Source organism: Spermophilus citellus, assembly GCF_964194105.1.
Source record: "Spermophilus citellus genome assembly, chromosome: 4".
NCBI classification, from domain to species: domain Eukaryota; kingdom Metazoa; phylum Chordata; class Mammalia; order Rodentia; family Sciuridae; genus Spermophilus; species Spermophilus citellus.
Window position 1 is genome coordinate 160,300,185 of NC_138185.1, and position 12,506 is coordinate 160,312,690.

The 12,506-nt window shown below is 40.8% G+C and overlaps 2 protein-coding genes across 4 annotated transcripts in view; one reads left to right on the top strand and one right to left on the bottom strand.

The window, feature by feature from the left end:
- The window catches only part of FNTB (farnesyltransferase, CAAX box, subunit beta), a 78,081-nt gene that overhangs the window by 39,518 nt on the left and 26,057 nt on the right, over window positions 1-12,506 (top strand). Inside the window, exons 4-6 of the mRNA XM_081289738.1 lie at window positions 772-863; window positions 8,417-8,563; window positions 8,666-8,749. Of these exons, the coding sequence (XP_081145864.1) occupies window positions 772-863; window positions 8,417-8,563; window positions 8,666-8,749 (323 nt within the window). The remainder of the gene's footprint in view (window positions 1-771; window positions 864-8,416; window positions 8,564-8,665; window positions 8,750-12,506) is intronic.
- The window catches only part of MAX (MYC associated factor X), a 70,568-nt gene continuing 67,004 nt past the window's right edge, over window positions 8,943-12,506 (bottom strand). Inside the window, exon 6 of one of the 3 annotated variants that reach the window (XR_014021429.1) lies at window positions 8,943-8,960. Coding sequence is in view for 2 of the 3 variants with exons in the window: in XM_081289742.1 (XP_081145868.1) it covers window positions 10,689-10,934 (246 nt within the window). In the remaining variant the exon portion in view is untranslated. Of the gene's footprint in view, window positions 8,961-8,997; window positions 10,935-12,506 lie in introns of those variants that run through there. The other 2 variants (XM_081289742.1, XM_081289739.1) reach the window with 2 other exon arrangements.

Consider the following 12,506-nt stretch of genomic DNA (forward strand, 5'->3'; position numbering starts at 1 on the left):
ATTGCTATCTCTAGCTTATAATTTTTTAATAAGTTTTTAAGTGTGGCATAACATTCTAGCAATGTGTTTTTATCTTTGTGTGCTAATAATACATCATCCATATAGTGAAATATTTGTAGTTCAGGATTTTGATTTCTAAGTGGCTGGATTACTTTGTTAACATAAATTTGACACATAGTTGGGCTGTTAGCCATCCCTTGAGGGAGTACTTTCCACTCATATCTCTGATCAGGACCTTCATGATTCAATGCAGGGATAGTAAATGCAAAACGTGGACTATCCTCAGGATGAATTGGAATTGAAAAAACCAATCTTTAATATCTATAACTAAAACATACCAAGTTTTTGGCAAAGCAGACAATTGAGGAATCACACAAGAGAGAGAGGCTTGTGGGAAGCCGGTGGTGGCAGTTGGGCTCTGAGGGTTTTTCCTGAGGAGCTGTTTTGTTTGGCCTGCGTGGCTCTAAAAATAAAGTTTGTTTCTTTTGACAAGTGGCTCCTGAATTGTGCCCAGCCAGACTGCGGCAGCCAGGGAGGGACCCACTGGGTTTTAGTCCAGCTTTTTTTTATTCCATTGTCCTCTTCTCACAGATGGTCATTTCAGCTCCTGGCTAAGGCCACAAAGCAGAGCATCTTCATTCACTGATTGTTGTTCAAGCAAGGCCCTCCTCGCGGTCACCAGGCTGTGGGGAATAAGACAGATGTAGCCTTGTCAGCAGTGTCTTGGAATCACTCTGAATAGGGGTGTGTTTTTTTCTCTGTCCCTCTCAGTGTCTGGATGCCAGCCGCCCATGGCTCTGCTACTGGATCCTGCACAGCTTGGAACTCCTAGATGAACCCATCCCCCAGATAGTGGCTACAGAGTGAGTCTGGCTCTGGGGAATCTGGGGTGTTCTCTGGAATTGCATCTTGAATTTGGGGGTTCTTTTTTGTTTTGATTCTGTTTCTGTTTTATTTGTTGTGAATGAAAAAAAAAAAGCTACAAAGAAACCCTTGCCCTTCTTTTGACCTCCAGCAACTTCCTGAAACTCCTCCACTTCAGAAGCTGGTGGGTAGAACAAGACTTTGAACTCCCAAGAGAAGGATTCTGGTTTCTTCTGTGCCCTTTTCTTTTGACTCTTGGCTCTAGTCTTTGAGAAAAAGTCTTCATCATCAGCTCTGGGAGAAATTATTTCATCAGAAAGTAGTTGTTGTTTGCCTAGCTGCTGTTGGAAGCATGTGCCAGTTCAGTGAGCAGAATCCCCTCGCCTTCCATAACACCTCCATGGAAGTGCCTCTTCCCTGTGCCTGGAGGGGCAGGTTAGCTCTTGATGGGACTGGATGGTTACTGCTTGGGATACTCATGCCATAACTCCGTTTTCTCAAACCTCTGATTGGACTAGAGATCTAAGCAACTGAGATTCTCTCCAAGCTGCTTGCGCAGATGGCATTCATGGAATGGCACCTCATTCTCAGAAGCTTATGACAATTTATATCTTTTTTTAAAAAATTTTTTTTAGTTGTAGATGGACACAATGCCTTTATTTTATTTTTTACTTTTTTATGTGGTGCTGAGGATTGAACCTAGTGCCCTCCACATGTGAGGCGAGCACTCTACCACTGAGCTACAACCCCAGCCCGACAATTTATATCTTAAAGAAGAAAAACCCTGATCTTTACTCCAGTCCTAGGGATACTTGGGCAGGAAAGGGCGGTCAGGAGTGGACCTTGGAGGTCCGCCGAGAGCAGGCAGGTGTTCTTGGTTTGTGTTCCTCTGCTCCCTCCAGAGCTCTCAGGGGCGAGGAACCTGGGATTGGAGTCTCCTGCGCCAGGTTTGTTTTTCTGTGCCCAAGATGGCATCTGTGCCAGGGCTCATGGAGACTCACCAGAGCCCTCCTTGGTCATAGTACCCCTGCCTCAGTCACATTGTCAGGTCAGAAGAACAGAACTCACATTGTCTTATTCATTCTCTCTTAACAATAACCTCTCATTCTTGCTTTCCTGGGCAGGGTGTCTTGTGATGAATGTGGATGGGGAAGATAATAAGGCATTAGGCCATTAACCCTTGTGATACGTACAGTGCTTTCTGAGGCTGAGGGAAAATGTGTACTGTTATTATCATCAGGATGCTGCAGCAAGCCTACTTGCTTTCAGCACTGGAAGTACAGTTGGATGCAGTTTCTGCAGTAACAGGAATTTAATTGTCAAAGGCCCATGTGTTTTTGAAATACCAGTTGGGGGTTGGAGGTTGTTTGGAAAGCTTTTTCCCCACACCTACACAGTCAGGATGTACACTAGGAGAATGGGAAAGTTGCACATGAGAGGAGCAAAAATAAATGAAAGGGTCTGGGATTTATCTCAATGGTGGAGGCTCACCTGGCATGTGTGGGGGCCCTGAGTTCAATCCCAGCCCTCTGCTGAAATGGGAGGATTCTCTGAATGTACACATGGGTGGAGGAGGCATAGCTTAAGTAAATTATAGTACAATACGTACAATGAAATATTAAACAGCCATTCAAAATTTTATATATGTAAATGTTTATTTGCATATAAAATGTTTATAAAGAGATGCGATGTGAAAACAGATAAAGACATTCAACTTTTATAGATTAAAAACATAGATGATTGATTATATGCATAGAAAAACCAGAAGGATGCATGCACATGTGACAGTAGTTAATTCTGAAGAGCGAGGTTAAGGATGGTTTTTAAATGTTCTTTTCTAAGCTTATTTTCATTTGGTAAAATTTCTACAGTGAAACTTTGTTTTGTCATTAAAAGAATGTTTTAAAAATAACGAGCTGATTTATCCTAATTTCAAGAACACTCAGTAGTTAGTGGCCTAGAGTTCCTGCTTCACAGCTGCCTTAAAAGCTCTACTGTGGTTCTTCTGAGCCTAGAGCTATTGAACTTTTAAAGAATGATAGGCTTTCCAGTAATTGTATTGCATTTTGTTTTGTTCTTAGCAGGCAATTAATTCTAACTCCAACATATAAAGAAATAAACTATTTTTAGTAAGATTCAGACTAATCTTAATGACTTCTATAAAATGTTTTTAAGACTACCTACAATAAGACATTGTCTTTTTTTTTTAAGTTGTAGATGGACACGATACTTTTCTTTTATGTATTTATTTGTATGTGATGCTGAGGATCGAACCTAGTGCCTCACATGTGCTAGGCAAGTGCTCTACCACTGAGCTACAACCCCAGCCCCAAGACATTGTCTGTTTATTTATTTTTATTTATTTTGCACAGGAAAAAGAATGCTTTGAAACAGTGTCTGTTTCCCCTCATTCAGATATTAAGCTGACCCAGAAATGGAAAGTTGGGCTCTGGAGTTTATTAGTTGCCTGCCCTCTTCCCTGCCCCAGCTGGCACTGGACACACACTCCCTACACACACACACACAAAGCTTTCTCTCGCTTTCCTATTTTGTTCTCTTGTACTTTTGTTTGTTTAGGGAATAATATGACAAGCTGAGTTCCCTCTAGTGGACAAAATCACTTTTGTCAGCTGCTGTGACTGCTGACCAAAGCAAGCAAGGCCAGGCTTTTATTACTGCTGGTTTCAGATGTTTCAAGAATAATCTATTCATTATTAGGTGAGAATTTAACATGCCTCTCTTAAGAGGTAATATGTATATTTATATGCATGTTTATATGTATGTTTGCAAAAATAAATTGATATTTTGAGATCAGACATTTGCTTTGCTTAATGATTTAGCACTGAAGAAAGCATCCTTTAATGAGAATCCTGTGCTTTGTTATTAAAAGCTTCTGTAATGAAACAAAATCAAGATCACAGGAAGACCATTGATTGTACTGTTAAAGTTAGGTTTTTAACTTTGATAAGAGCTAAGACTTTAAATATTTTAGAACTCTTCAGCTTATAGGGTATCTGGGGAGAGCACTAGAGACGGAACCCAGGGCCTCACCTCCACTGAGCCTCACCTCCAGCCCCAAGAAGCATTGCTTTTCATTCTTGTTTACAGCTCATGGGACCCTGATCTCTGGTCTGCTTCTTGCTGTGATCCTTGCATTTATATGCTTGCATTTATATGCTCTGCACACCCCTCATCCTGCCTTTCCCGATTATATCACTTGCTACTTGTATGTGTTTCATTTGTTTTTATTCTTATTGGCTTCTGATTTGTTTCCCTGCTCATTTTGTATCATTTGCTTATTTATTGTACATACTTTTTTAATCCTTCGTCCCCATAGGTGACAGACTTGTCCAGAGTCAACCACTTTCTATTAGACCTTAACCATTACCTGAAGTCCCATAAACTCCTTATCAGGCAGATAGATCCTCTTGCTTTGAACTTGATCCTCTTGTAGGTTTTATGTATTTTTTTAATGGTGAAGGATAGAGCAGTGGTGTCCCAGAGACTTTTCCATGAGAATGTCCTGTAAATTTCTTGTGTGCTCCACTGTGGCAACCATTAGTCAAATGTGGCTATTGAGCACTTGAAATGGGACTTGTGTGAGCTAATTTTAAAATTTTAATTAATTCAAGTAAAAATTTAAATAGCCTCAGGGAATGGGAAGTAGAATAAAAGGTACTGGGGTCTGAATTAGAATAAGATACATTCCATGTTGTATAATTATGTCAAAATAGATTCTACTGTTATGTGTAACTAAAAAAAAACAATAAAAATAATTTATGGAAATAACTATTTTCTAAAAAAAGAAAAATTAGAAGAATGGCATTGTTTTGCATTTTTGCAAATCTTTTAAATGACTGATCTAATAAAAGACAGCTGGATTCTCAAAAAATAAAAATAAAAATAAATTAAATAGCTTCAAGTGACTAGGAGCTACCTGTAAGGGACTAGGAGCTATCTGCAAGACAGTGCTGATCTATTTCAGTGCCATCCAAAATGTGGTTCCCACACCAGCAGCATTGCCATCACCTGGGAGCTTGTTAGAAATACAGAAGCTCAGATAGTTTTGAACTAGTGCTACAGTGTAACCAGATCCCCAGGTAATTTCTGTGCACACTCAAGTTGGAGAAGCACTAGTACTTGGGGTGAACATTGGAGTCACATAGGGAGTTAAAAAAAAAAAAAAAAAATATATATATATATATATATATATATATATATATATATATATGGCCACCTGGATCCATCTTCCATGATTCTGCTTTAATTGTTATTAGGTGTGGCCTGGGAGCTGGATATTTTAAAAATATCCCCCAAGTGACTCTAATTGCATAGCAAAAACTTGTGGTGCTTAAAACCTGGTGGGTAATTTGAATCACCTAGGAATATGGAAACAAGGCAGAGGGCCAGGCTCTTCTCTGCCTCAGCAAGTCTAAACCTCTGTAATAATAAGAACAGCAACAACAATTATTATTATATCCCCCCCTCCTTGTGTTAAGGATTGAACCCAGGGTTTCTCTACCGTTGAGTTACATTCCCAGCACTTTTTTTTTTTTTTTTAACTTTGAGACAGGGTTTCACTAAGTTCCCCAAGCTGGCCTCAAACTTGTGATCCTCTTGCCTCAGCTTCCTGAGTTGCTGGGATTACAGGTGTGAGCCACTGTGCTTGGCTTGGGCCTTTATATTTCTTTATTAGCTCTCAATGATTCTTTTATATTTATTTTGGGTTTGAAAATCCCTCATCTAGGGCCCGGGTTGTGGCTCGATAGTAGAGTGCTTGCCTAGCATGCATGAAGCACTGAGTTCAATCCCCGGAACCACATAAAAATAAACAAATAAAGGTCCATCTACAACTTAAAAAAAAATCCCTCATCTAGAAGATAGTTGCCTACTCTGTTGGTAGTTATCACATAAACTAGAATGAAAAGTCTTGCTGACATTAAAGAAAATTGATCTCCATCTAAGATACACACACATTATCTGTAGTATATCTAAATAAATGCTTTTGCAAATACTTGTTTTTCACAAACTGTGCCATGCCTGGTATTTGTGCAGTGTTTCCTGCCTGAAATATTTTATTGATTGTTGAATATTTGTTCTCTAAGATAAACTTTCCTTTCCCTTTTGATAGATTAAAGTATCATTAACATCTTAGTTTTCAAAATTGCTAAGAAGTCTGCTAACGACAGCTGGTATCTTCATGGTCAGTTTGCCAGTTCTTAAGGTGCAAGTTGGAAAGTCTTGAGATCAGAATGTTCTGTAATACGGAAGTGAGACTCAAGAGAAGCCCCACCTTCAGTTCTGTAGCACAACCCCAGACAGTCAGATGCAGAGTGTCAGCTGAGGGCCATTGGCATGGAGGGAGGATATCAAGGTGTCTGGTACATTCAGATCCTAGCTCATTCCGGACTTTAGGCTACCAGGTCAGGAGTGTTGTATTTGGCATGATTTTATCTTAGGAGCTGGGGAAGGAAATGGACAACTTAGTGAATCATTTTCTTTCTTATTTTTAAAAATGTGTTGGTAAATTTTGCTTGTTACTTTGGGTTGTTGTTTGTGGTGCTGGGGATTAAACCCAGGGCCTCACACATGCCTGGCAAGCATTCTACTGCAGAGCTACATTCCCAGCCTCAGCCTAACCCCCCTCCCCCCATACAGGGGATTAAATCCATGTCCACTCTACCACTGAGCTATATCCCCATCCTTTGTTTTTGAGACAGCATCTTGCTAAGTTGAAAAGTTAGTCTCAGACTTGCAATGCTCCTGCCTCTAAATGTTTCCTGAGTTGCTAGGATACATTTTTGCACCTCCATGCCTGGTTTAGCCTAAATTTTATATTAGCTAAAACCTTTTTACTTTTGTGGTATAGAAAGCTTTTGGTAGGCTATTGCAGCCAGCCTTTGTTAGGACTTGAGCTTATTAGCTATTTGTTTCTGGAAAATGGCATAAAAATTAAAGATGATTTGGAAAATATGTTACAGGCAATTAACTTATGAAAACTTTTTTTTGTGGGTGTGGCATAGAAATTGAATTCAGGCTCTTCTTCTAAACTGTATCCCCAGACTTTTTATTTTATTTTATTTTATTTTTGAGACAGGGTCTTGCTAAATTGTCTAGGCTGGCCTCTAATTTGCAATCCACTTGCCTCAGTGCCTCGAGATGCTGGGATTACCAGCATCTGTGATACACACCTGGATGTGAAAATTAATTTCTATTATAAATAATGCACAGTATCTTCCTTCTCTCTCTTTCTTCAGTTTCAGCCCTTGTGTTTCCTACAATAAAATTTTAGGTATAAATAGAAGTGAATTGGTGTCTTTTAAGTCAGCATCACTTTCTGTTACTGCTCTTGTCGGGATAATGGAAGGTCGAAAATCAAAAGTAATCAAACATGATGTATGTTTGTTTTGTTTTCGTTTTTGTGGTGCTGGAGATCGAACCCAGGGCCTTGTGCTTGAGAGGCGAGCACTCTACCAGCTGAGCTATATCCCCAGCCCTATTATGTATGTTTGAATGCAGTAATACACTGTTTTTGTGGAGATCAGCCTATGTGGTCTCTCTTGCATCAGTGGATAAGAAATCATGAAATGAAAGACCAGAAGAGAAGGCTGTGTATGTGTGAGACAGGTCTGCTGTTTGTTCTCATCCATGGAGGTTTTTCATGATAGGCAGGCCTGCTGAGTCAGGAAGCAGCTGGATGATCAGGGCCTTTCTAGAGCACTCCTTCCCGGTGACCCTCAGAGGACCTTGGACACATAGGGGCTCTCTTGATTTCACCTAAAGCAAGAATGGAACTTCAGGGAGCCTGGTTTCATAATTAGAGGTAAACCTTCCATAAATGGTTTCCCTCAGTGAGGGGGCCAGGGGCCTCTTTGGATTAGTGTGACAATTTCTCCCAGAGCCCGCAGACTGTGATGCTTTCTTGTGATGTGACTCAACCGTGCTCCTTTTGAGTTTGCTGTGGCTGGCGAGCATGTGGATCTCCCACCCCAGGAAGACAGACTGCACCAGGATCTTGTTTTTTTCCTGCTGGTGGGAACAGAAGGCAGGAGCCCACCAGGTGGAGGTGGCAGTGGGAGTGGAAAGGTCTTTCCAGGTGTTCATGGTTGGCCTAGGACATGGGTCTGAACCAGGACAACCAGCATGGAGAGGAGCATTTGAGCTCCATGTTTTAGGCAAAATTCCAAGGCTGTGAGGTCCCAAAGGCAGGAGGAGGCTGGAACCACAGATGCAGGGTGGCAAGTTGCTGGGAAAGGTGTGGTCAGAGAACACATGAGACTCTTACCTTCAAGTCTATGAAAGGTTAGCCCTTATTTTCTTTGCCTCATGACTAGGCCGATGCTTAAATGCAAAACTCAAGAGGGAATACAAAACAGATGATAGGTGGATAGAAAATTAAGCCCTTTCACAAGTTATACTCAGCAGGTGGGTGGTAGGGTTTTTTCATTTTAAGGGAGGAGGAATGATTGAAAAGGCATGGGGTCTGGTGGGAATTTGGCATTTTGAAATCAATGCTCTTTGACTTTGTTTTTCCATTTGTCCATGTATCTAGTGTGTGTCAGTTCCTGGAGCTATGTCAAAGCCCAGAAGGTGGCTTTGGAGGGGGCCCTGGTCAGTACCCACACCTTGCACCCACGTATGCAGCCGTCAATGCCCTGTGCATCATTGGCACCGAGGAGGCCTATGACGTCATTAACAGGTACAACAGCCAGTAGTGGCGGAGACCCAGAAGGGCTCCCCACCTGCTACACCACACTGACCATTGATTGCCTCTTCTGTCTCTTTCCCCTCCATTTCTCAGAGAGAAGCTTCTTCAGTATTTGTACTCACTGAAACAACCTGATGGTTCCTTTCTCATGCACGTTGGAGGTGAGGTGGACGTGAGGTGAGTGGGCGGCTGTATCAAGAGCTTGTAGAGCTTATCTGTCATTAGAGATGCCATGTTCAAGGAACAGCCTGGCAAAGCTGCTGCTTCATGCCACGAAGTGATGCACAGAATGACATTTGAGTGACACAGTGTCACAATCATTGCAAATAATACAGATGTCCTCAGGTGTCGTTCTCTCGTTTCTTTTATGTAAATGTCAAAACATAAGCTAGAAACAAAACCAATGCTTTTGTTTTAAAAATTGAAAATACATTTGCTTGATATAAAATGATGCACCATAATGTAAAACATTATGGTATAATATAATCATTTATATTATAATATAGATGTATAATATTTATATAATACAGTATAATATAATCATTCATTTCTCTTGGAAGAAAGCTCAGTAAGAGACTGGAGATGTAGCTCAGTGGTAGAGCATTTGCCTAGCATGCACAAGACCCTGAGTTCAATCCTCAGTACCAAAACCAGAAAAAGATAAGCCTGGTAGGGACTCAGTGAACACTTTCTGATTGAATTTGATGAGATGCTGAGAATGCTGAATATCTGAGATCCTCCTGTGGTGTGTGAGTTGCTTCAGGAGGTGCAGAGAGTCTTACAAGCCCTTAGAGTGCAGTGCAGAGATGTCATATCAACTATCTGGTACCTGTTGGTGCATACTTACTATTTTACTCAAAAAGTAAAATATACCTAGCAAGTGTTTCCTTACTTGACAGATTACTTATGAGGCGTATAGCAGATTTGGTGAATGAGTCATTTCTTAAAGTGAGTGGCTCATAAGAGCTTATTGAGATTTTATACCATTTTCTTCTTATTTAGTCTGAGAAATGCATTTTTTTGTGTGTGTGAGGTTTCTATATCAAAGCCATCTTATTGCTTATTATTGCTTGGATTTGCTTCTACACATGTTAATAAATATTCTTACTTGAGCCAGGCATGGTGGTACATGCCTGTAATCCTAGCAGTTTGGGAGGCTGAGACAGGAGGATTGTGAGTTTAAAGCCAGCCTCAGTAATTTATCGAGGCTGTTGGCCTCACTGAGATTAAACCCCTGGATTTAATACCTTAGTAAGATACCCACATACAATTCTGACTTAAGTATCTGACTTAACTATTTGTTTGAAAGCATAGGGGTTAAAAAAAAGACCATTGTTGAGCATAATACACATTACAGATAAAAGTAGGTAACCACACTGCAAAGGCCTTTAGTAAAAGATTTTCTTTTTAGTAAAAGATTTTTTGGTTTGTACAAACCAAAAAATGAGACAAGTTATCTGTATGTGCCAGTGAAGTCAATGTAACTGTTGAGGTAAAAGAGTACTGTGTTAATTCTGAAGGAAAAGATTTAAAGATTTTTGCTGCCCTCATAGTCACTGTTTTTTCATCCCTGTCCTATAGATATTACATCTAAATATGCACAGCCCTGAAACTTAGCTTTCAAAAACATATTGAGGGCTGGGGCTGTAACTCAGTGGCAGCCCCATGCCTAGCATGCTTGAAGCACTGGGTTCGATCCTCAGCACCACGTAAAAAAATTTAAACAAATAAAATAAAGGCATTCTGTCCATCTACAACTACAAAAATATTAAAAAAAACCAAACAAACTTGAGATTAGGCAACAGCAAACAAACCATAGAAAAAGCTGTGTGTTTTGATCACCTATCTTTTTCAGACATTATTATTCTCCAACTCATTTGTTCCAGCACCAGTCTTTCTCTGTTTTTATATCTGCTAGACAAATGCAGGGCAACTTCTCCAATAAAATAGATTTGTTCCACTGAAGGGCACCAGAGCCATGTTCCTTCTCTTCCTCTCTCCTTTGGACACACTCCATCATCCGAGGCCTCGCTTTTCACTTGCACAGCAGATGAAAGATATGCATGGTGGATAAAGTCTCGTAGGCCTCATTGGGTTTCCTTGCCTTGCCTGGTTTCTAGGACCCACTTTCACAGTTTTTTACTTGGTGTGTTATTAATGGATCTTTGCCTGGAAGCATCAGCCAGCAGTCAGGAGTGTTTGTTGAGTGAATTTGACCTGGAGAGAAGTAGCTGTGGCTGGGGACAGTTTGGCTTCCAGGGACCAGCTTGCTCCCATGCCAGATTAGACAGAGGTGGTCTCTTGATCTTTCCGGTCCTAAGTTTCTGAGGTGAGCTTTTTTAAGTGTTTCAGCTCCTAGATACTGTAAAATATCATATTGTGGTTAAGAAAGAAGATGCTATATATTCTTGACGTCCTTAGATTATATAATCTGGAACATTCCATGAGGTAGACAGAAGACAGGGACCCAGCATTTGCAGGTTTTAAATGACAGAATATGGATGTGCTCAAGGGAAGAGAAGGTAAGTGTTGCTGAAGTGTGAGGACCCTGGAGCAGAGGAAGACACAGAGCTGGAGGGACTGGCTGGAACAGACTGAGGAGGCCCTGGACGCTCCTCCCAGAGTCTGCAGTTTATTCTGACAGGATTTAGGTTGGGAGTGATGTGATCTGATTTGTATTTTGTTAGAAGTTCTCTAGTTGCAGTGAATGGATTATAGTGTTTTAATAAAAGTATGATCCTTTCAGGGCTGGAAGAAAACAGACTGGACAGGAGACCAATCCAGGTAGAAGCTAATGACTTGGATTTGGGTGACACCAATGAGGGTAGAAAGGAACAAATACATTTGACAGCTGTGATGATTGAACCAGGAGAGAGGAAGAAACTACCTGGAAAAGTTGTACCTTGTCACCTCCCCATCTTAATGTGAGATCTAGGACTAGTGGCTTTGGCAGTACTTCTTGGCTCATCCATTGATGACAGTCAGACTCCATCTGAGGCTGGCCTTCCTGCTCTGAGGTTGTATTAGGATTCAAGAGTAAATACTTCAAGCTTCTTTTAGCTCAAGGCCTGAAGGAAATTAGATCAGAGTTAGCTTATGGTAAATGACAACATTTGGTATTAGCACCATGACTCTTGAAGGCTCCTGATGTCTGCTCTTCTAGCTGAGCTTTTGCTGACCTATAGCCAGTAGGAGCCAGGTTGGGAATGACACTGGTAGTACAGTAATGCTTGTAGCTTCTGCAGTGATTTTCTCAGAATACTGCAATAAGATTGACTTCGTGTCATGTCTGTACTGAATGAGACAGAAATGAAGCCCTTCTTTTTCTTCCCTTCTGTGTTCCTGAGGGGCCCTAAAAAGACTTGTGAGCAGAATTAGAACACATAGTTTTTGTCTTCACATGTTGCATATTTGAAAAGACCATGGAGGGGAAGAAAAAGCAATCCTTGGCCTTGTTCCATGAAAGAGGAACAAGCTGAAATAGAATGTGTCCTGAGAAGAATTAGGGCAAAAGGATAGAATGGCAAGAATTATACCAGATCAAGTAGGATAATGTTAAAAAATATGTATTCATGGACTGGGATGTAGCTTAGTGGTAGAGCATGTGCCTAACATGCATGAAGCCCTGGGCTCCACCCCCAGCACCAAAATAATAATAATAGTCATATTCATTCTTTCTTGTCAAAAGGTGTGTATCTGTGTGTACTGGTGAGATGCTGGAAATCAAACCTTTTTTCTTCCCCCTGGAGGTTTAAATAATGTGTCTGAAGGGGCTCCCCTATTCCTGTCTCTCTTGTTTGGTCTAAGCAGCCATTAAGAGGTTGATGGCGTGCTTTGGAGTGTCTGTTACAGAAAATGTGTAGTTAACCTTTCATGCACCCATGCCACATCCAGACAGGAATCCCAGATCTGAAATGGTGCTGACATCTGAATG